Source organism: Pseudonaja textilis, chromosome 4 (assembly GCF_049901715.1).
Source record: "Pseudonaja textilis isolate UNSWEBS1 chromosome 4, rPseTex1.2, whole genome shotgun sequence".
Lineage (NCBI taxonomy): Eukaryota > Metazoa > Chordata > Lepidosauria > Squamata > Elapidae > Pseudonaja > Pseudonaja textilis.
In genome coordinates this window covers 19481628-19507279 of record NC_141993.1, presented here as the reverse complement: position 1 = coordinate 19507279, position 25652 = coordinate 19481628, and the positions used below count along the sequence as shown (strand labels likewise).

At 40.7% G+C, this 25652-nt stretch overlaps 2 protein-coding genes across 2 annotated transcripts in view; one reads left to right on the top strand and one right to left on the bottom strand.

Annotated features, from left to right (window-relative positions):
• Window positions 1–25652, bottom strand: part of MCU (mitochondrial calcium uniporter) — a 118306-nt gene that overhangs the window by 13679 nt on the left and 78975 nt on the right. Inside the window, exons 2-3 of the mRNA XM_087932344.1 lie at window positions 5340–5409; window positions 612–782 (exon numbers count right to left, since the gene is read on the bottom strand). Of these exons, the coding sequence (XP_087788470.1) occupies window positions 612–782; window positions 5340–5409 (241 nt within the window). The remainder of the gene's footprint in view (window positions 1–611; window positions 783–5339; window positions 5410–25652) is intronic.
• On the top strand, window positions 14513–15859 carry LOC148125765 (uncharacterized). Its single transcript, XM_087932072.1, has one exon. The coding sequence runs from the start codon at window positions 14513–14515 to the stop codon at window positions 15857–15859; it is 1347 nt and encodes a 448-aa protein (XP_087788198.1).

The window sequence follows — 25652 nt, the reverse complement described above, 5'->3', positions numbered from 1 at the left end:
CAATTTCAATTCCTTTTTCTCCCTGTGGAGCCCTAAGACCAGAAACAGACTTGAGGGGAAGAGATATTTTTTTTTACTGACAGATACTATTACAAGCAAGAAATGGCAAATGGGCAGATGGCTTTAATATCTTTTGTCCACTTTTCTTCTGTTGTTATCCTGATCCACTGACAAATCTTTGGTCAATACAGAGAGCATGTGTTCAATATAATTAAGGTCTACTATTTTATACTTTACGTTGACTTTTTCGATTATATATTTAACTTCTACTTGGCAACTTAACGTTTTCTTCATTGGAACTCTGGCTTGTTTGTAGCAAACTGTAGACCAAAAGTGACATACTATTTTTATTTCTCCAAAAAGGAAGCAGCTAATCTTACACAACACCAATCTCTATAGTATTAGCATGATGTAACAATGACCAAAAAAAAAAAAAAAAGTCAACGAAAGCGTGAAATATAGCCACATCGATAGTTCTGAGTGTAAATAATCCATCAAGACCATGCTGGTTGGGGAATTCTGAAGTCCAGAAATCTTTTAAGTTGAGAAATAGTGATCTAATCTAAAGCTGAAGGAGGTCATTGGGTTCCTCCAGCAACTCTCAGTAGTACCTGGTGAATAAATTGCAACTCGGTCGATTCCCCGGTCTTCTGCTTGGAGTTGTTGTAAGAATACGCCGACGGAGTCTGAGAGAGGTTTAAGTGTAAACTGGCAGCGTTCACGACGAGAAGGAAGACTCAAGGATATCACTGGTAGCCCATTTTGGTAAATTACTGTAACATCTGAGAAGGATAAACAGGGACAACTGAAACAGATTCAGAAAGGCATGTTAAGATGTACACTGGTGTTACGTTGAAGCCTATCGACAAAAGGCACACGTATTCCTATAATTAGGTGTCCTATCATAAATAGTTTACTTGTTTTTTCTGAACACTGCAGAGGACTGGGCTGGAGGTTTCTTCAGGGCCTTTCCAATTCTGTACTTCTAAGATTCCTAGAAGATTGACTTAAATTTTTTCTTTATATGAAGCTTCAATAAATCAATGTTACACTTTCTATTTGAGAAGCGTCCCCTAGGAAAAGAGGTTTTCATGTAACTATCATTTCTGAACAAATGTCATGAAGTAGTAGCTACCTTATTTTAAGTAAATGTTATCCAAGTCCCAGAAGGGAGGAGATCATTGCAGAGATCAATGCTATTTTTTTTGTCTTTTAATGACCCTGTAATCCCTTGCATCAGGCTGGAATTGGGGCAACTGAATGGGGCTAAGTGTTTACTGGCCGGATGCCCTTCCTGTCACCAATGCAGAGTTCACAGCTGATATATACTCATTGTGCCCAGAGAGAGAAATATTTGCCGCTACCTAGGATTGAACTCACAGCCTCCTGATTGTAAGGCAAGAGCTCCACCTCTAGGCCACTGAACCACTCACAGATCAATGCTATATCCTGTGGAATATAGAAAATGGAATTTGTTCTTTGGTATTAAGGGAAATGGATTCGTTTCTAAAATGTTTGGAGCCACATTATAGACAGTAAAGAAGATGACCTTGAGGGAAATATGCAAGCTCCATCACAACATCAAGAAGGGCTTTTTTTTAAAAAAAAGTCCAGAACATCCAGATAATATTGAGAAATAGTTTAGACCAGAGGTCTCCAAACTTGGCAACTTTAAGAGTTGTGGACTTCAACTCCCAGAATTCTCCAGCCAGCAATTCTGGGAATTGAAGTCTACAAGTCTTAAAGCTGCCAAGTTTGGGAACCCCTGGTTTAGACAGATGGCACCCTAATTCACTGAATTATAGGAAGAAATAGGCAGTGCAACCAATTTGGAAGATTCTGTTCTTATAGCCAATCTAAGCAAGAGTAGTTTTAGCCGTCATGTGAAATTGATTTCTTGGTCTGTTCCATCTAGCAGGACTGACACACATAGAGAGATGGGGCTGCCGTTTCATCCATTTGGGATCTGGATAGCTTTTAAGGGAAGTCTAAATATTTCATAACAGCTTAATGCATGAATTGATTCCCCAATGGAAAAAAAGCACAGTCTTACTGCCAATTTCAGAAGCACATTCTAACGGTTGTAAAAGTAAGGCTAGGTACTCCATGATCTGCAAACCCTCTGTTGTCCACACTTTGCAATGTGTTTTAAGTATTGGCAGAGTTTTGTATGCAGGTCAAAATAAGACAATTGCTTTAGGTAGCAGATGTGATTTCATGAAATGGGGATGAACAGCATCAAAGGTATTGGAGAACCAAACTAAAACCACCATATTTAAATAATTGCTTCAGACGCAGTTAAAGAAGCCTTCCCACCATCTGTGTTAGATATGCAGACGGTGACATAACATCCCACCACTATTTTATATTAAAAACCTAAGTCACAAACTTGTATATTTTGTCAGTCATCCTGCTTTTCCATCCTTGAATTCATCCATTCCTGAATCAGTATAACTATTGATTATTGAAACAAGGTTTTGCATGTTGACAAGATGATGCAACCTCTGGCTTCAAAAGGATATTCCCAATGGAAAGTTAGCCTTCGGCATCTGTGAACCAATTAGGTTTAGCTGAGAGATAAACAGAGCACAAGCAGTGCCATTAAAAAGGCGAAGGCAGTGAACCAGGCCTGATCAATAGCTCCAAATACTTGGGGGGGAAACACGGGCTGAATCTTCAGCAACCAAATGACCTTTAAAAAAAAAAATGTGCTATTGTTCTTCTTCCTCTCCTGTTCCCCATATAAAGTCCCATATGAAATTTTATACTTCGGTTCTGCATTCAAACATTTTAAATATACTGCGTTCTAATTCTGCAATATTTTCTCTCTTGAACTTAGCCAACGCCATTTTGGCAGCGTCCGCAGTAGCACCCATCAATCGTAGTCTGAAACAAGCGGCAAAATTTGATTACATAAGAAGATATGAAAGATCTACTTCTTCTAATTATCTTTCCTTTCTTAAAAAGGTAAGATTTTTCTGTTTGAAATACAGGTGGACCCCAATTTGTGACTGTTCATTTAATAATAGTCAAGAATTGCAATGGCATCAGAAAAGGTGCTTTCCAACCCGTAAAAGCATTTCCAGTTAAAATACCATAAAACAACAGGAGTGGAAAGATCTTGGACATCTTACCCCCTGCTTGAGCAGGAGATCTTATATCATTCTGGACAAATGGTTGTCGCAAAGCATTGCATCACCACCACCACAGTTATGTGATCATGATCTGCATACTTGGCAATTTGTCTTCCCATAAGTGTGGGATGCAGGCAGCGTGCAAAACCAAACTCCCTCTGGTCTGCGGAAAAACCTCTTCCTGTGGAACTAGTCCCTGGTGCCCAGAAAAGTTGGGTACTTCTGCCTTCTCCTATCTGTTGGGTTTTTAAAGAAAAAAATATATCCTCCAGCTAACTAAGTTGCTTACAGAAAAAAAATATATTCAGACACGAAGCAATAACTTTATTCTTCCTGTTCTCCTAATTAAATATAGTACAACTCTTTCATTTTACATATATATTCCTCTAAGGGAAATATCGCAACAGTACCTGTCTGAATGCTAAGTAATTTAAATGGAGCTACTCAAAATTGTAGTAAGCAAGAGCTCATTTCCAGCTTTACAGCACAACAGGCAGCTGTTCATACACACCACTAGATATTTATCAACAGACTAGCGTGCACTGGTTTTATTGCCTATCTGGGAAATTTGAAGTTTGCACGAGATAGTCAACTAATTTTAATATCCCACCAGTAACATAGTAACAGGGAATCCCCAAGAAAAATCTCATATTGATAGCACGACGGTTTTTAAATACTTTAAATGGCCAATGCCTATAATTACAATAAAATATCAATTTTTTATTTATTTCTACAACATTGTATTCTCTTTAGGCTGTTTAGCTTTTTAACATATCTGTTTGAAAAACAAATAGTTTTAAGCATTGATTATTTGCTTCTTTTTTTAATAGAATAACATGAGTCTTCAAAATGCATTTTTAGAGTGGAAAGAAGTTTTTAAGGTCACCACAATATATCCTCTTTATCTTACGATGTTCAAAAGATGTTTAGAAATTTAAAACCAGAAATTTATCTACACCATGCAAGTCTTCTTTTAGACAGCCATGAAGTTATTTTTTTTTTCCTTAGTTGGATTTTATATTTTTGTGAACTAGTCAGTGGGTACTCTTCTAGTCTAACCCACTGCTGAAGCAGGAGACTGTACACCGTTTCAGATAAGTGACTGTCCAATCTTTTCTTAAAAACCTCCAGTGATGGAGTGAGTGCCCATGATTTCTGAAGGCTAGCTATTCCGCTGGTTAATTGTCCTCACTGTTTGGAAGTGTCTCCTTAATTCCAGGTTCCTTCTGTCTTTGGTTAGTTTCTTGTTCTGCCTTCAAATGCTTTGGAAAATAAGTTATCTGCTATGACATTCCAACATGAAGGTATAGATTCCATGTCTTACCACTATTTCACATTTCACCTAGTTGTCTTTCAGCATTTTCCAGAACCAGGTGAGTTACAGACAGACAGGACAAAGGTTTGCAGACCACAACCTTTCCTAAATACAGATTAAGGTGTATTTAGAAGCAAATGCCACTAAAGGAATTTGGTTAAGAAACTCAACCAATATTTGTTTGTCACACATGATAGATGAGGTGAACTCTGCACAGCAGAGAAAGCTGAAATCTGTCAGCTTAAGATCACATCTGCATTTCAGATTCAACCCGAAATGCTGAAAATAAAACAAAGGTCTTAAAAAGCACCCGTTGTGAACATTTCATCCATGGATATATTTGCAAAACAGAAAGAATGCAGAACTGTAATAAATGCGCAGAATATATACAAGCTGGCTTTTGAAGGAGAAGCAGAAGCATAGATGTGCCGGAGACTGTCTGCAAAAGAAAGCTGACCTTCAGAACAAAAGCTCAGAGCAGAAGCTCCAAACAGCTTCCCCACAGCTTACAAAGATGGGATCTTCGAAAAGGAATCAATTGGTTTTTTTGTCGTGAACAAATAGCCGTGGAAAAAGATCCTTAACAAAGCAGATACATGCAAAGGAAAAACAAATGACCCCTCCCCCAAAATAACAGTGCACCGCATTTTGCAATTCAGTATTGTGGAAAGACTAAAGCAAGCAAGATGCCTTATTAATTTATTTGAACAGAAAAAGGTCCCCCCCAACACAAACAAACAAACCCCACACCAAGAACTCTACCAGGTCTAAGTTAATCTTCTCTTTTAATTTTTTTTTTTTCATTTTCAAAAGCATAATTGTTAATAACAAATTCCTTGAGCATCTAACCAAAATCCTTTTAAGGAAAAGTTTATAGATATGGTACTCACCATTAGAGGGCACTACAGTACTGCAATAGACAGCTCCCACAGTCTGCAAAGGAGGAAATCTTTGGTGTGCCTAGAAAAAAAAAAGAGCAATTTTTTTTGGTTAAAACTGGAAATGCTCCCTTGCTTCAGATGACCCATGCCGTGAGACTTAATCTTGCCATCTCCTAACAACTACATCATGGAAGATAGTAAACCAGGTTTAACAATGGAAGGGGGGAAAATCATCATTTGATGTAGCTATTCTCCTAAACCAGTTCTCATACCTTTCTATTTTTGATCGTCAGATTGTTAAAAGGCAAATTAGGCAAACAGTAAATGTTTTAAGTGTACTTTGGGGATTAATTCCTATTTGGAGTTAACAAATGGAGAAAAGACATTCATAGACGGAAGCATTTTATAATATTGGACAGAACCAAGAATGGAATGCTGCGCTAACAGCACGGGCTAGAAATGGAGTCATATACCGCCACTCCTTGATTTATGACCACATTCTGTCCCAGTGACCAGGCCATTAAGTGAAATGGTCACTAAATGAACACATGACTGAGAGAGAGAAAGAGATGACGTGAAGATCATTGTTTATTAACATTTCATTCAGATAAAATTCCCTCACACAGCTATGCTGGTGCTAATCTCATTAGACCAGGGGTGTCAAACTCAATTTCACTGACAAAATCAGGGTTGTGTTTGATCTTGTGGTGGGGGTTGGCGTGTGTGGCCAGGGGTATGGCCAGCTCAAGCTCCAACGTCACTCATCAAGGCTCTGTTTTCGGCCACAATGGCCCAGGCTCCATTTTCGCTGGCAGATGGCTGCAGGAGGCTGTCGTGGCTGAAAACATAGACCAGGCGGCTCCTGTGCAGCCTCCCCAAGCTCAGTTTTCATTGGCAGAGGGCTGCAGGAGGCCATAGTGGCCAAAAACGGAGCCTGGTGGGCCGTGCATGGCCCCCTCGAGCTCCATTTTCACTGGCAGAGAGGCTTTGCATGCTGGTCCTTCTCTGTTACCAGGGCTGGCCCACAGGCCAGATCTAAGCACACCATGGGCCAGATAACCCCGCCCCCCGGGCCTTGAGTTTGACACCCCTGCATTAGACCATAGAGTCATAGGTCTGGAAGGTACCCTAAAGGCCTTCTAGTCCAATCCCCTGCTCAAGGCAGGAGAGCCATCCTGGTTAAATGGTTGTCCAGGTTTTTTTTTTGAAAATCTGCAGTGATGGAACAGCCACAATTCTATTGCGTTCATACCAAGCAGCCATTCCAGCATGAAATTTATTTGTAAAAGAGCACATTGGCCAGAAAATGATTTATTACCATTCATTACCATTGTATTTGCAAATGGTTTTTAACCAAGATTGTCACTAAAAGAGGAGGAGCGGGTATATTCAGCAATCCCAGCCAGCATATCTAACACCTTGACTGATCAGTGAGCTGCATTTTATGCAAGCAAACTATGTGAATATATACACACAAAACTGAAATAGTATTATAATGGGGAAAGAGTAAGAACACTATAGGAAGTACTGATAAATCTGTATTAACTGCACACACTTTCCTTGTTTATTAAATTAAACCACATCACAAAGATACGGAGCTTGCAAATAATTCAGATTAAAGCGTGCTGCTTTTTAAAGTCATATGCATCTGTTAAATAAAGCATGATTTCCATACATTGGGGATAGTGATCAAATAATCCTTCCACCAAAGATTTGTTAATAAATCTGTGTGTTTTGCAAAAACAAACAAACGACTACAGGACTTGTTACAAGTCATTTCTTTCTTTCACACAAATGTTTAAATATTAAGAACCTGCAATCTAAGCCATTCTATGAATCCTACACTTGCATACTTAAAACATTCTTAGGTAGATATGAGACCTATTTTGAAAATGCTTGTTTACAAATAAGATAATTAAAATAGCTTTGATAAATTCTACGGTTTACTTCTTAAGGAAATCCATGCTTCTCAAGAAATAGTCCAAAAAGACTGTGCTGAAATCTGCAGTATTTATATTTGGTTAAGATAATCTACATCAATATATCTGATACAAGGAAAATTGTCTTGGTAAAAATGCCTTGGATATTTACTCAGATCAAACACTAATGTTATGAAAAAGTACTTTAATGTGGCGCACTATCCACCATTCCGTGGACTGAGGAAACTATTTTAGTACTGAAAAAAAGTTCCTCTAATTTGCACAGGATCTGAACTTCACACATTTTACTGTATGTGAGACCCTGTCACTAAACAGTTTAGTAGACATTTGCTAGTTGTCCAAATCCAGCATTATGCTTTCTAAGACTAAGAGCAGTCAAAGTGAAATCTTCTTGCTATTTTGAATAAATGCAGGGACTAACCACCCTCTGGAACAGCAATGTATGAGAGATAAGAATGGTGCTCTCACTTTTAGGAAAACCTTGGAAATTGGCTTTGATTCCCAAACTTGGACTTGTTTGCATTTTTAATGGCCCTTGTTTTATTCCAATAAATTGGATAATGCATAAATTTAAAGGACTCTAAAGAGCAAAGAGGAAAAAAACCCAGTCTCTCTCCAATGTATTAGATATAGCATCTCTACATTATTTTCATGTTGACCAACATTTTTGTTCATCCCATCTTCCAGATGACTCGTGGAGGAGTAAGTTTAAAATAAGAAGTGTGTAATATAAAAAGTGTATAGAAATGTGTGGGCTTGAATATTGAAGAGCACTAAGACATACTACTCCATGAAGGAAAATTCACAAATAATCTTAAAATCTTGTTGGCTAACTTATAAATTGGTTCATATTCATTTAGGTAATATTTTCATTGCCACAGCCCTTGCTATGCCAGAAGGAGAAAATAATGCTTATTCTTATAAATTATTATATTATCTGTAAATATAATTCCTGTACTACCAGCAAGACTACTACTACCAAAAATACACTTTTTAATATTTTGAATGAGTATTTCAGTTTTAAAGCAGCACAGATCTTGTAGATTTATAAAAAAAATGTGTGTTTTATCAAAATCTACTACTAAAAGCTTTTCAGCTTCCATTCTTTGGATTAACAAGAGTTATAAGCTTCCCTATTTTTTAAAAACTTTTCCCAATCATGCTTCTTGACGTATTTTTTAGGAGAAGAGCACTTTCTTGTTGGATACTCTAACATAGCTAATTGTACTCTTTTTGTCCTGGTAATACTGTTTTTACCTGCCCTAGTTCAGAAAGTCTAAGCCTGTTTGGATCGGAGACAGCAAATTAATTCACTTCACCAATAACTATATTGATACCTGTTTCCATATGAAATGTTATTTGGAATTAAAAAGATTAAAGATACACATGACCAGCAAACTAATATGGATATCTAATGGGAAATCTCTTCTACCAAAGTGGTTGAGCAAGTCTTACTGCTCAATAAAATTTAAGTGGGAACATGTGAACATCGTGTGTGTTGGGGGTTGCCATTAGATTAGGAGCTTTGGACTGTATTTTGACTTTCAATTTCTTTTCTGAACAAAGTGTGAGGAACTAATGACAATGCTACTTCCCGATATTATTAATAAGTACCTTCACTTGCCTTGTTCCTGGTTGCCTTAAATTTTCATCTATGGCTATGCATTGAGAACTGCACTGAATAATTACTGCACGATTAAAATGTAACTGAAAATCAGGATGTAAATCTGATTTCCAAAGAATTCTGAAACTAATGTTTGCATTCCTCACAGCATAATGCTGCATTTGTATCAAAGAAGCCACATGTTTTTTTTGCCTTTCAACATTGTCCATGAGTTAGGCCTGGCTGAGAACGAATTAAAATTCTCTTTGCAGTATATTCACATTCTTACAAGACTGAAACCAACTTACATGTTTACATGTGGTAATTGCAAGTACATGCTGGTAACAGTTGCTCCCAGTATTTAGCACACTCGGTAAACATATTTTAAAAACCCCTGGGGATAATTTTGTACACTTCCAATTTCTTATTTTAGGACCAAAATCTAGCATTGGCATTCAGTCAGTTAAATACCAAACCTCTGAAGGGATTCTACTTGTAGTAGTTACAGACAAAGATTAGTTGATAAGAAAGTTAAAAAATATTTGTATCACAACATGATGTATGTATGTAGATCCTCAAAAATGAATTCAGTTCTACTGTTCAGCTATGCTTATGGTAGGAAAGAAAGAAAAATCTTGCTTCCAAGCTCTCTCTACTCTGAAATAAAAATCAATTTTTGGCTCACACAAGCAGTACCTCAAAATCTATTGGCTGTAATCCCAGTAACATTAGAAGTTGCTCTAAGCTTTCCTGAAGCAATCTTTGTCAAGTAAATGGTGTGCAAAACCATGCTTCAGTTGTGTGCATGCTCGTGTGCATGTGTCTGTGTGTGAGTTTATGTCTTATAGAGTCGTAGTCATTAGGTTAATATGGGTAATTTAGCAAACTATGTATAGAGGTTAAGAAAGTTAAAAAAACTGAACAATTACTACTAAATGAATTTCAGTTAAACAACAAATAGCTCCGATGACAAGGAGTTATTTTCTTTCTATTATATCAGCTCAGGGCAATATTTAAGATCTCAAAAATCAATATAACACAATCAGAAAGTTTTTAAAATTATACAGTTCCTGTTTCCGTTAAAATTTTTACAGGAAACAACCTGTTTGTTCTGATAGCTGGAGTACAATGGAATATGGAAACTGTTTTTATCTTGAATCTGAAAGAAAATCCTGAAAAAAAAAATCTCACTTGTATGTTGTTACATTGACTGTGGAAGATCAAATTTTGCTAATTCAGAGTCTAGACAGTACACAGATGAAACATATTTTATATATGCGTGTGTATTGTATATATGAATATAAAATTCATGTAACAATCAATAGATGATATTCTCCTTTTAAATAGAGAAACAGCAAGATGAGAGCAGGGCTGAGTACATATTTCCTTCCAATCCCAAAACATTCAGGCAACAGAATATCTTTCCAGCTCATTCAAATACTGATTCCTATGTCCTATTCTTATGCCTTATAAAGTTCTCTGTTTCAGCTAGGAATTATATAAAATATTCTCAACACATAACTGTCTTTTCAATCCTGCAAACCATCTTTGTTTACAGTTCTTGCCGTTTGAGTATCTGTTCCAATAGCTTGGTTACCTCAAGTCTCTGAATACGCAGAATTTACCATTTAAGGTGAAGTAATGAGTTTAAGGACAAGTGAAAAATTTGGACAGCGAATCACAACTAGAATTACAATTTTTCTTCCAAGTTTTCTTGCAAAATAAGCTACAACTTAATTGTGGCAATAATGTAATGAAGATGCTCGATAACTAAAAAAGGATTTAAGGACATTTTGATCGCTTCACTCCAGTTTCCAATATTACATATTTGGGGTGAGTTTGGACCTATTATTCTTCAAAGGGTTCAATTTTAAAGATAGTTACATACAATGTACACATGGTGTCTATAAAGTTAGTTTTGTACAGTTTGATTTTTTAATAACTTCACTTCTACATAAGATATAACTAACTATGTGTGAAGCACCACACAGAGGAAATTTATTCATGATCAAAATAAAACATATACTGGGTAAAAATGTTGGATAACAAATGGGATATGTGCTATAAGTAAAACATAACTGCAGAACCTGTTCATATAATTTCAAAATTATATTGTTTTACATCCCAAAAATGATGGATATGCTGAAAAGTAACAGTCCTACTAAGACATATGCTAACTCTTAAGTAAATTCCTTTGATGTTATATTTTGATGTCACTTAATGTTCTATCGAGGAAGGACTGAGGACCTTCTGGTTTTATATATTAATACTGTTTATGACACAGCTAGATTAAAGCATTTGAGATGTTTAGGTGCCGATACGGACATTCAGGAAAACACACTCCAAAGCTGCAAAGATGGAATCAGAGTGGGAACACAGAATGTATGATGCATGAGTGCAATAAAGTTCTGCCTATAATGTGAGCTGCTAGACTAAGTTAGGATAATGAAATCTGGACTTTTGTCAATACAAATGTAATTGTGGATGGAAATATTGAATATTTAATTATATATATTTCATATACACAATACTGATATATTCATAAGGCTCCTTAGAACCTTTGATTTTGAGATTTGTTTAGACTCCTTTGTTTGTGGTATTGGACAGCAATACCCTAGGTCTTTGTGTGTTGCATAATTCATTAGAATATAAATTGGTACATTATGCTGCTGATACACTGGTAATGTATGCGGATGTCATTTTTGAAGCTCATTCCTTGGATAAGTTCCTGTATACCTAACTGACACATTCGGGCAAAAGGTGTGATACTTGTGAACCAGTCTACCAGAATTTATGCCAAAGATTAGTCTATTGACAGACTAAGTAATTATCATTTTATAAATCTTAAGTTACAGCACTTATACATACCTTTTGGTTAGTACCAAATTCAGTTTATGCAAAGGAATATTCATACAAGACACTTTTAAATAATTAGATGGTTTAGACTTCAACATATAATATAATGTATCTTCTGTTATAGTAATAAGGTGGCCTAGAGCTGGAGCTCTAGTCTCATAATCAGGAGGCTGTGAGTTCGATCCTGAGGTGGTATTCAGCAGGTTCTGACCAGTTCTGGAGAACCGGTAGCAGAAATTTTGAGTAGTTTGGAGTACTAGCAAACACCACCTCTGACTGGAGATTTTACAGTATCCTTCCCCTGCCATGACCACCAAGCCACGCTCACAGAACCTGTAGCAAAAAAAAATTTGAATCTCACCACTGGTTTGATCCTAGGTAAAGGCAGATATTTCTCTCTGGGCACACTGAGAATATATCTGCTGAATATCACTCCATAATGGCAACAGGAAGGGCATCCAGCCAGGAAACACTCAGCTCCATACAGTTGCCCAGACTTCACCCCACAAGGAATTACGGGGTCATTAAAAGAAGATAATGATGATCTTCTGTCATTACTGTAGAGTCAAAATACAGTACTGTTTCTGGGAAATTACTCTCTTTCCTTTCCTGTTAAATTAATGCATATTCTGAGCTAATGGATAATGCCTTATCAGATCGTGAAAATAAGAACATAGGAAAAATGGAATTAATAAGAATTATTGGGTTGGGGAGTCAAGAGGAAGATCGCACCTATGCTTAGTTTTTCATGAGGAGAAGCACAGCCATTTTTGATAAATTGATCAGAAGAATCTCTAACATACTCTTATAGTCCTTGTCTGACAATCAATTGCTTAGCAACCATTCAAAGTTGTGATGGACCTCCCTAAGGGTTTCTATGACTGATTTGAAGCTCCAACTATTGCCCCCACAGTCAGGTGGCTACACTTATGACCGTTTTCAGTGTGTCATGGTCGCATGACTGTGTGTCAGCTTTAGAAGCCATATTGAGACCAGATGCTCCCACGCTGCCACATTTTGAGCCTGGGAAAATGGGAGGGGGGAATTTCTTGGAGTGTATGCAGTTACAAATAACAACATTCTTTTTCTAATTCAAGGTCATGTTGTTTTGCACATAAGTAAGGGGAAGTCTAAAGTTGGGATGGATGGTGATTGGGGCATGTGATGTGATGATGGGCGCAGGGGATGTGTTTGAGTTTTTACTTATTGTAAGGAAGCCCAGAACTTTCAGATTCGGGATTCTCCAGATATTCCAGTTTACCATCCAATTAAAACAGAACTTTTGAGAAGATGTCTGTCTCAGAGTTATTTGCTGGAGTGGAGGTTTTCTGGAATGCTGACACTGTGCTTTACAACATTTTTTCTGAAATGCGTCATTTACTTCTGGATTTCAGCAAAATTGGCCCATAGTAAACCATTCCTTTGATTGATGACCGTGGTATTCAGTGAATGACCATGGTATTTTCCATGGAGCTGCTACGAGCGTCCAGGTTGGGAGGTGCTTCAGTCTCGGCTCCCACAGGCTGAGCTTGAAATTGAGGAACGCCTCTCACCATCACGTGGTCCTCTGGGCGTCCCCAGTTTTTAGCTCAGCCTCGTGGCAGTCAGGCTGTTCGCTCCTTAGCTCCTTGGCTGATCGGTATTTCACTTATTCAAATTGGACCCTCTCTTCAGCAACGCAGGAAAATCGAGGTTTGAACTCCCAAGGGAGTATCCTGATTACAAGGGGGAAAGTTTTATTCCGTTTTTCAGGGGCAGAGGCTAGCGTTCCGAGCGCTGCACCCCCCCTCCTTCGCACGCCGTTCCTTCGCTCCGACGAAAACGCTTCATTCCTTGCCTGCCTTGGTTTTCCTTTCTCGCTGTTTCCCCCCCACGAACGCCCTTAGCTCAGGGGAAATCGCTCCCCTGCCTCTCCCTTCGCTCAGGAGAGTTCCGCCGCTGGCTTTAGCCTCAGATAGTTTGCGGCCGCCATTTTGGGGCACCGCATGGCGTCCGCCATTTTGAATGTGGCCTCAGACATCGACGCCATTTTGAATGTGGCTTTCTGGCCTACCGTTGTTGCTAGAGGCCCTCTCTTGCAGGCTGCACGTTATTGAACCACTAGGCAGACCCTGGGACTGCCTATATTACCGCTCATTCCTCCAGGTCTCTCACAAAGGTTTACAAGAGCATCAAGGGTCCGTTGGCTCCGCAGCCTACCCAGCAGGCGAGGTAGCAGCATTGTAACCCCCCCATCCGGTCCGCCCGGAGAGGGTAGCTGCTTGGGCGTTCACCTTCCGGCTGATTGGCTTCCCGGGCTAGGCCCTCAACTCAATAGCAGTTTACTAAAAAAAAATTTTTCGATCAAAGGGGGGCGTGAAACAGTCGCTAGGATTCCCGGCCTCCGTAGGCCGCATCCAGACGTGCCAACCGTCTAATATTAATCCAAAATTCTTTTTTTGCTTCTCCAGATGGCAGACGACAAAACACCTCGTGGCACTTCCTTGAAGGCCAAATCAAAAGCTCATCACCTGCGTAAACAGACCCAGGAAGCCTCTAAAGCCTCCCAGAGAGATGCCCTCAGGCGTCACAGGGCACTTGAGAAGGAGATTGACAGGCGGTCCAGAGAGTTAGGCTCCGTGCCTCTGGCTCCTTCCGCCCCCACTCCCTCAACCTCCACCCAACCTCCTCTCCCCTCCTCCCCAGCACCCTCCTCACTCTCTCAGCCTAGACAGGCCCCTGAGGCCACATTTACTCCCACTGCTGCAGGTCTACGCCCAGAGGAGCCTCACCCACCTCCCATGATGGAAATCCCGGAGAATCTCAAGCAGTGGATGGAGTTGGCCATCCGACAAAGCATAACACAAGAGCTCCAGCACATGGCCGGTCCGGCTCCACGGTCCGCGGCCCCTGAAGCACAGGCACCCTCCGTTCGTTCATTCTGCGGATCCGAGGCCTCGCACGGGCAGGTAGCATCCCACAGGAATTTGCCCTTGTCTTTGGGGATGGAGGAGATAGAAACTCAGGAGCTCAGGGATCCTACCCACTTTGGGGAAGAGGAGGACCTAGACTTGGGGTCCATTACTGGCAGTGAGCCCTTCTCGGGAGCAGACCTACTGGAGGGGGACATGTCGGAGGACGAGGGCCTCACTCCGGACCAGCCCGCCTTTGTGGGTTTGTTCAAACCGCACCTGTTTAGGTCCATTCTATTTAAGGCCAAGAATACCTCTGGCCTGACCTCCCCCACCCCATCCCAATCAGCGGCTTCGGGGGAACCTCTCGACTCCATCTTTTCCCAGCCCGTGGTGGAGACTGATGTGGTCCCCGTCCCACCTATCTTCTCGGACATGGTCTCCAGGCAGCTAGCCTCCTCAGGGCCTCCCCCCTCTCCTTCCACCCAGGATAAACGTTTTTTCAATCTTGACCCGCAGTTCACCCTCTTGTTAGACCCCCCCTCTGTGGACGAGCCCATTGTAGGCCTAGCCTCCTGGTCTACTCCTAGCGACGCCCTCGAGGCCCTCAAGCCCGAGGACAAACGAGCCGAGCTGGCCCTACGCCGCACTCACCATTCCCACGCCTGGGCAGTCAGGGCATCCACTGCCGCGTCTTTCTTCATTAGGTCTTCTATTAAGTGGCTTCAACAACTCAAACAACATGTCCCCGCGGCCAACCTCAGAGCCCAGCAGGACATCGCCAAACTCATGGCCGTGGCTGAATTCTCGGCGGATGCCACATTCCAAGCTGCCAAGTTCTCCACCAAGGCCATTTCCTCCCAAGTCACCGCCCGCCGCTTGCTCTGGCTCCGCCACTGGCAAGCGGACGTCAAAAACAAGGCCAAGCTGGCCTCAGCCCCCATCTCTGGGGGGAAACTTTTTGGACCGGCTCTTGATCCCTTTCTGGCCGAGACCCGGAACAAACGCACGTACCTCCCCTCTCTTTTTCGGAGGCCCGACCCCAGAGGTCCCTCTCCCTCCCCTCGTCGAGGCTCCTTTCGCCCCTCCTTGAATGCCTACCCCCCCAGATTCTCCCAACCTCCCTACAGAACCCCCTCCTCGCATGACCGGTCAGACCCATCTGACAGGTCCAGACGAGGCACCTTCAAGAAGTCCTTCCGGGGATCCGGAAACCGACCTTTCCGTCGATCTCGCTAGGGCAAACCTCCCCATAGGCGGCCGCCTCAAGCATTTTGCTCATCAATGGGAGGCCATCACTACTGACGCATGGGTCAGAGACACGGTTTGCCTCGGCCTGGCACTCGAGTTTCAATCTTCCCCTCCCGAATTCTTTATGTCTTCCCCCCCTTCCAGGAACCCTGCAAAACGGGCTCTCATGGAGGCCGCCATTCGCCACCTCCTTGATATAAAGGCCATCCAGCCCGTTCCCACCTCTGACGGGGGCGAGGCTTCTACTCCCACTTGTTCGTAGTGCCCAAGCATTCGGGGGGTTGGAGGGCTATCCTAGACCTTAAAAGACTAAATCGCTACATTGCCCCCCGCAAATTTAAGATGCACACTTTGCAGGCGATACTTATGGGAACCCGGCGAGGGGACTGGCTCTCCTCAATTGACCTCTCCGAGGCATACTTGCACATTGCAATTCGTCCCTCCCACTACAGGTTCCTCCGTTTTGCCTATAATATTTCCAGTACGTCGCGCTCCCCTTTGGTCTGTCCTCCGCCCCCAGGGTGTTCACTAAGGTTTTGGCGGCTCTTGCCGCTCACCTGCGCTCCTTCCCCGTCCGACTCCACTGTTATCTGGACGATATCCTCAACCTCTCTTCTTCTAGAGCTCTCGCCCAAAGAGATACCAAACTCACCCTTAATACCCTTCAAAACCACGGGTTCATTATCAACTGGAGGAAAAGTCACCTTTCCCCTTCTACCCAACTTACTCACCTGGGGGCAGTGATTGACACCGACCGGGAACTGGTTTTCCTGTCCCTGGACAGGTGGCTTAGCATCCAACAATCAATTAAGGAGGTCAGGAGGGCAAGAACAGTTTCTCTCTTAGAGTTGTCTAAGTTGCTGGGGAAGCTTATCTCATGCATATCTATCATTCCTTGGGCCCGTTTCCATTCCAGGTCCCTACAATGGTTTCTGCTGCCGTATCAACGTTCCGGAAGGAGCAACTCGCGACTCCGGGTCAGAGTTCCTCCGGGAGTTCTCACGTCCCTCCTTTGGTGGACCAGGCCGGCCATAAACAAGGGTCATTATTTCAAAGAGCCCGACAGGCTATCCGTCACCACGGACGCGAGCCTACTCGGTTGGGGAGCTCACGTCCTCTCCATATCGTCACAGGGCAAATGGTCGCCAACAGAGGAACTCTGCTCCATAAACTGGCTGGAGCTTCACGCTGTTTACCTGGCGCTTCGCAGTTTCCTACCCCAGGTACGCGGACGTCATATCCTGGTCCTCACAGACAACATCACCGCAAAGGCCCACATCAACAGACAGGGGGGCACTCAGTCAGCAAGTCTCATGAGAGAAGCCGAGCGCCTTTGCAGTTGGGCGGAATCAAATCTGGCCTCCATCAGGGCAGATCACATATCAGGGACCCTAAACATTCAAGCGGACTGGCTCAGCAGAGCCACTCTAGACCAAGCGGAATGGCGCCTCTACCCCTCTCTGTTCAGGGAAGCAGCCTCCATCTTCGGGCTCCCCTTGGTGGATCTCTTCGCAGCCCCTCTCAACGCCCAACTACCGAGGTTCATTTCAAGATACCCCTCTCGTGGGGCGGAGAACCACAATGCCCTCCGTTGCCCTTGGCCTCCAGGGCTCCTTTATGCATTCCCCCCCATCCATCATCCCCAGGGTGATCCACAAGTTGATCCTGGAGCAGGCAGAGATCCTTCTAGTAGCTCCCTATTGGCCCAGACGTCCTTGGTTTGCGGACCTCCGCAACTTCTCGGTGGCCCCTCCCTGGAGGATTCCCCCAGACAGGATCTCCCTGTCCCAGGGTCCTCTACTTCATCCCAAACCCCAATGGCTCCAGTTAGCCGTTTGGAGGTTGAGCGGAGCCGCCTAAGGGCTCAGGAAATTTCCAGCCAGGTTATAGACACCATCCTGGCAGCCAGACAACCCTTGACCACCCGCATATACAATGCCACATGGGTCACCTTTCGTTCTTGGGCCCTCAAACTTCAAATTAACCCTCTTTCTCCTTCCATACCCCAAATCCTCGACTTCCTCCAGGTGGGTCTCGACAAGGGTCTCTCTACCAATACCCTAAGACGTCAGGTCGCTGCCCTCGCAACTGTTGTTTCCTCGGACACTGGGGGATCTATCACCCCCTTATCAAGACCTTTCTTAGGGGAGCTTCTAACCTCCGCCCCCCGACCATACACCGTTTTCTGACCTGGGACCTCAACAAGGTTCTGGTCACCCTTACCAAGCCCCCCTTTGAACCCATAAGGGAGACTTCCTTACAGCTCCTCACCCTCAAGACTGTCTTTCTTGTGGCCATCACATCCGCCCGTCGGATCTCGGAGTTGGCAGCCCTTTCTATTAGACAGGACCTTTGTATTTTTCACTCTGACAGAGTTGTCCTCCGTCCCGACCCCACCTTCCTCCCTAAAATAAATTCAGCATTTCACAGAAATCAAGAGCTCATACTTCCTAATTTCTGCCCCAATCCCTCTCGCGAGAAGGAGAGACAGTGGCATTCCCTTGATGTAAGGCGCGCTTTGAGAGTGTATATCACACGCACCCAGCCCTTTCGCAAGTCAGAGGCCTTATTTGTGTCCTTCCAACCTGCTTCTCTTGGTCACAAGGTGATGTCCTCAACTGTGGGCCGCTGGATTAGGGCTGCCATTGCCAAATCCTACCAGACTCAGTCCCTTCCCGTTCCAATGGGCATCACCGCCCATTCCACCAGAAGTGCGGCTACTTCTGCCGCATGGGCCACACAAGCCTCGATAATTGACATCTGTAGGGCTGCCACCTGGGCATCCCCCTCTCCCTTCATCAAGCACTATAAGATTGATATATTTGCATCCACTGAGGCTTCTTTTGGCAGGCGTGTCCTTCAGCGTGTTATCGAGGTTCCAGAAGAGGTTCCACCCCAGACGGGAACCCGCCCGCAGGACTAGCCAAGCTTTGGTATGTCCCAACCTGGACGCTCGTAGCAGCTCCATGGAAAAGGGGCGTTGGTTCTTACCTGATACGCTTCTTTTCGTGGAGCTGCGTAGAGCGTCCAGCCTCACCCATTAGTCCGTCTGGTGGGGAACCTCGCCGTTCAGCCAAGCAAATTAACACTCTTTAGTTAGGATGAGAACAGGGCCTTCCTTCTCGTCTTCGCAAAACTGGGGACGCCCAGAGGACCACGTGATGGTGAGAGGCGTTCCTCAATTTCAAGCTCAGCCTGTGGGAGCCGAGACTGAAGCACCTCCCAACCTGGACGCTCTACGCAGCTCCACGAAAAGAAGCATATCAGGTAAGAACCAACACCCCTTCTCTTAACAACCACTGCAAAAAATGTTATAAAATCGCGTCAGTCACATATGTGATTCATTTTACAACCATCGACTTACAACTGTGATGGATAGAGTCCATTGCAATCATAGGACTATCTGTAGAACATTTCTTCTTAGTAAACAAACAGTATATGAATAATTATTTGAGAAGTTATCAATTGAAATGAAACTTCAAGGAACTATTTTCGTATCATATGTGCAAAGTTCCTCTTTTCTTTCTCCTAGTTTTTACTTGAAATAAATATTTATTAAGCAAATAATAAGCACAAAGAAGGTTCTTAAATTATTGCTATATTCAGAGTCCTCAGAATGACCCGCCCACATTGTTCACAGATGGTAGCTACTGAAAGAGGAAAGCTAATATTCCTCTAAGCAATTTTGCCTTGAGTATGCTATTTCATCTCTCATTTAAAGCCATATAAAAGATAATAACAAACCCATCTGTGAAACACAGAGATCTGTATTACTCATTATGAAGTAGTTTACGTTTCTGTTTCATGAAACTAGAGACACATAGAGACAATTAAACCCTTGGATTTAATTGTATTTCTATTCTTTAATGCAGAGTTTCTCAATCTTGGTAACTTGAAATATGTGGACTTCAACTCCCAGAATTCTATGCTGGCTGGGGAATTCTGGGAATTGAAGTCCACATATGCTCCAATGCAGGGGTGTCAAACTCGCAGCCCACGGGCCGGATGCACCACACACTGACAATGTCCATTCCCATTTTAGCAAAGGGGAAAAAAGTCACGATACATCTCTACCTGACTCTGGTTTCTTCCCCAAACCCCCAAAACTTTAACCTTACACTGTCTATTATTGACCTCACTCCTTTCCTAAGAGGTCTGTAGGGAATGTGCATAAGCGCACCAACGTGCCTACCATCCCTGTCCTATTGTTTCTTTTTATTTTTCTTATATGTATCCATTTCATGCACTCATAACTATGTTTATACTTATACCTATTATTTTGTAAGCGATTGACAAATCAAATAAACAAATAAGTCATGTGACAACGTGATGCCACAAGTTTGACACCCCTGCTCTAATGCCAAAAGGAAATTCTCCCATTCATGCTTTTTAAATATTGAAATAAAAACAATTTTAGGCATGTTTAATTCGAAGCTTCTAGTTAAATGTTTGAAATTAAGCATTTTAAATCATATATCTTCCAATATCTTAAGTTGATGTAGCTGGGTTTGTGCAGTAAGCTACAGTGACATATGTATTTTGCAGAGGGAATTGGAATTTTGCTCTCATTGATATTGTACAGGGCACGCTGAAGGAAAGGATGATGGTTCTTTAGCATGGCAGCCTCTTTCTCTGGCAAAGACTATACACATGGAGTACAAAACCTACCATGGAATCACCTTAGAAACAAATAAGAAACATCACTTAGTATACACAAGGAAACACGGTGTTTTTAGGAAGTTTATTTACCACAAGAATTGCCATCTCCTAGTCCTTCCTTATTTTACATGGACAGTTGATGAGTATTTAAGTTCAGGAGCCCGTCTTTCAGGTTAATTTATTGAATGTAGGATTTAATTTTGAATCAATCTCCAGGGCACTGTTGTTAACAGCAACAAATGCAAGAGGAAAATAATCTACTCTATTCTTGCTGAAGAAAAGAAAGTGAAGGCGGGGTCAGTTTTTTCTTTCTTTCTTTCTTTCTTTCTTTCCGGCTCAGTAATATTAAACTTATGTTGCCTAGAGATATAGACACAGAAACAGAAATAAATCTATATTCTCATTATCCACTTGGAAGCTACATTCATTAAGTCGCACAAAATTTGTACTTATCAATGCTACAATTCAGAATCACTGAATTGTTTCGTGACATCTTCACGAAAAGGAATTATAGACTAATGAGTCCATGTCATTCCAGTTTTCCAAAACTGAAACATATTTTGTATCATAATTATTTGTACTCCTACTTCCTGCGTCCTTACCCTACAGAAACATTCAAGTCTGCTTAACAATATGTAGCTCTCTTTAAACACACTTCAAGATTTATTCAGGTTAAAAAAAAGAGTTTTAGAAAATAACCATTTATTTTAAAAGCTGATGACCCTTGTGCAACCTTTTCTTCTTCTTTTTGAACATACAGTTTTTCAATGACTGCAGGCTGCTGCTAAGAGGCAAATAAGGTCATCCACCATTGAATCCCATTATACTCAATAGGATTTACTTTTAAGATGTACAGTATTATAGCCTAAAGCTTCTGATATTGCGTGAACAATGTCTGCTCTTAATGTTGTAGATGATTGAACAATATCTAAGGAATCAAAATATTGGGTTTTTTATAAAAAAAACTAATAAAGAACTGTTTAATATCTTAAATAACCTTTAATAACATTATTATTAAACTGCAAAAAGACGATATCTAGTGTAAGCACTTCTCTTTATACAAGAAACATTAAGGGGATATTCTCTCACTCTTTCTCTCTCTTTTGCAAATAGAGAATATACTGCTTTTTATTTTGGATTGAAGGCACTAGCTTTCAACACTCAATTATTCTTGGACTATGTCCCAGAATACCTGGTGAGTCATGGAAATACTTTCGGTAACCACAGAGGCATACCAAAAACATATACTGGCCTATGACTGTAATAAGAATTGGATCACCAGAGCAACGGAATAGCTTGGCACCTTTTATACAAATAACATAAACAAAGATTTTTAACAAGGATTTAACAGAAAATCTTTTAACAAGATTTGCCCTCAGTAATTGTATCATATCCAAGAGCCAATGTACAAAAGCCAATTTAGCCTTTCTAAATGCTGCTGCTTCCATGTTCAATTGTTTTAGCAAACCATATAGAATTACAGACATTAACCACTAAAATAATTCTAGTATTTTAGTTTCTACAAACACCCAATTCAAGTTAGCATAAGCCTACTACACTCCCTATGTTTATTTTTGGATTTTACATAGTTTTTTTTATGTAGCTTTGTATGTAAGAATGTGCACCTACTTTATCAGCACTTAAAAACAAATGCAGCAATACATTTACTTATCATTAAATGGTAATTAGCTATATAGAAGAAGTTGTGAAAGGAAATTCAAGCATTAATGAAGCAATTTTTTAGAGCTGTGCTTTATAGTCAAAGCCACACAAACACACATGCGGAGGAGCATTTGCATAGTGCTGTGTTTTTCAAACTTGGCAACATTAACATATACCATATGGACTTCAGCTCCCAGAATTCCCCAGCTAGCATATATGATGTTCACTGATATTATATCAATCAGCAACTGTATCTTTTGCTGGCTTCCAAAATTTTAGCACAAAGCCTGAGAAAGTTCTTTAAAAAAAAAAGTGTTGGACAGGGGTCAAATGTGTGTCCTTACTTGCTCCCAAATACTTTTTTTAAAAAAATATTAGAATATGAAACGCTGCAAGCTCTAATAATTCCCTCCTTGACTAAATCATCTTCATTCATTTTATATCCCTTTCTAAACAAGTAAGTTTCCTACTTTGGAAATACTTTGGATACCTTAAATAAGATCTAACCCTAAAATATGGTGGTGACAGATGGAACTGAAGAGACAATGCCCATTAAGTGTGACTGAGAGTCTAGGACAGGGTGTCAAAGTCAAGGCTCGGCAGCCGGATCCAGCCCTCGGGATGCCTAGATCTGGCCTGTGCGTCTGCCCTGAAAACAGCGAAGGACTAGCCCGTGGTGCCTCTGCCAGTGAAAATGGAGCTCAGGAGGGCTGTATGCAGCCCTCCCGAGTTCTGTTTTCACTGGCAGAAGGTTGCAGGAGGCTGTTGCAGCCAAACGCAGAGCTCGGGAGCCCATTTTTGCTAGCATAGCGCTTGGGCCACAACAGGGGCCCCCTACACGAGTGACATTGAGCTGGCCATGACCCCCCTGGCCACACACCCCCAAGGTCAAACACAACCCTGATATGCAGCCCTCAATGAAATCTGAGTTTGACACCCTTGGTTAAGGACTGTGATGGCGAACCTACGGCACACAACTTGCCACACCAACTTGCCATGGCTAACTCACTCTGGCCAACTCACTGTAGGATAACTCTTTGTGAGATAAGAGTTAAATTAATATCAAACCAATGTTGCAATAGAATCATTAAAGAAAGGATGCAAAAAGAACAACAAAATGAAGCGTGAATGACAAAAATTAAAATTATTTTAAATCATTGAATTGAATTGTTCAATTGTCCAGCAGCGAGTTATCCTGTTCCAGTGATGGAATCCATCTGTTTTATTCCAATTTCATACAATAGCTATTCCAGTTGTCATTATACAATCTCTAGTAGGCAGACTGACAAGTTTTATGGAAGCAACATACCAACAAGGGACTCTGGGTGGTGTACTACTGAGCTAAAACAGTTAGTACATACATTAAGAAGTATTTAAAAAATAAACTAAAACAAAGAATAAAAGACAAAGTGATGTTATGAACCATTCTTAAATGCATGTCTAGAAATATTAATAATTATAATATGGCAGGTGCTTTTACATGAGTAGTGAATGAGACAAAGTAATAAAATTCAATGTATCTCTTGTGTATTTGTATTATATACAACGTTACATTATTATGCACAGTGTACTTTGCTTCAGGAACATCCTTATATAACATTAGTCTCTGAGTCTAAAGAATGTTCCTCTTGGGTGATATTAACATGAATTTCATTTAGTTGTTGGAATGGCGGAATAAAAAACAGGAATTATCTTGTATTTGGCACACTCAATATATTCTGTCAGATATAAGCCATCAATGTATTTTTGTAAGTCACATTTAAATGGTTTAAAATAGATTGGCCTTAAAAAGCTTTTTAATGACAATTAATACTGTTGTGTGAACCATTTGGATGTTTCATCAACATGGAATCAATGGTATACTCAGATAACTGATGATAACAGCACATTACACCATTTATCATTTATGAATGTTCATCCGCAATTTTCTCTAATGCTTTGGGTTTTTTTTTCTTTTTTAGGGCATATCAGTTATGAAGGAGAAGAGAAAATTTCTTGTACATTATCTTTTGACTGATAATGGTGGAAAAGTTCTACCTGAAGCAACCTAAAATAAATCTGATTAAAAAAATCTGATAATACAGCACCATTTAAAGATGCTTTACATTATACCAGGCGCAATAGTTAGATTCACATGAGAAAAAAATGCACTTTTATATCTAGTTAGCTAAATTCAAGCACACATAAATGTTGGATTACCTCACAGTTTTAAACAGTAATTATACTGGACAATATAATTACTCTTGGTCTTGTATTTTACTCTCAATTTTATAACTCACTTTCTCTTAAAAAGATATACCAAAATGTTTTATTTATTTGTTTACTTATTCAATTTCTATAGCCACCCAATTCAACCAAAAGATTCTGGGGTGGCTTACAATTCTAAAATTATAAAACAATTAAAATTTTTTTTTAAAAGTAGAAACATCAATAAAATTAATATAAACTGTAGATGAGAAGATTAATCAACAGTAACAGTCAAGAAATAGAGTAATAAAAGCAAAGAGTTTATATTTTGTAGATAAATGCATGCTTTGCAGTGTATATAAATATATACATATACATACACACACATATACATATAAACACAGCATGGTTGATGTGGAAACAGATGGATCATGCCTATACAAAATGAATTCATGCAAATCTGACCATAATGCTAAAGATACATACATCAAAAGCATATATTTCATTGATGAAAGTAAATGTTTTAAAGACTTTAACGTGTAATGACAAAGTGACACAACAATCATATTTAAGAAGTGGAGAAATTTTAGCAGTGAATGTTAAGTCTAAAATAAGAGTATGTGGCAAGGAACCTGTTACATCATGGACTATGTAGAAATATAGACTAAATAACAGTGCTCCAAAGCTTATGCATTATTTTGTTTATAAGCAATGAACTGAACTTCTGCATTTTACTTATAATAAGAACATGCAAATTAAACATTTTGACTTATTCAAGGGTTGACACTTGCATAGAACCTTATTATTTGAGCCCTCTTTTCTTATGATTCTTTCAACATTTAAACCAGGTACTGGATTTCCAGGAATTTATTTTTGTTTTTAAGTCTCTGACCTATATACACATGTCATATATCCTTTTATATAACCAAATCTACTTGTTTACTGTTCATTTCTTGGGTGTTATCCATTTTTTTTCTAGTTTTGGGCTACAGGTAAAACCAGCAGGAAAAGTTCATGGCGCTGTCTATTTCCCATTCATTATTTAGGAATAGTACTTATGAACAAAATAGTACTGCTAGTCTTTTAGTCTTAACAAAGATTTGATTCAAAAAATACTTTTTAAAAAAAGTTTATTTAATCAACTTTCAGAATCAGTTGAAAGGGACACCAGGGTGGACATTTTCCTGTTGCTGTATGTTGGGGCTGTCAAACTCGCAGCCGACGGGCTGGATGCATCACACGCTGGCCACACCCACGGCCAGTTTAGCAAAGG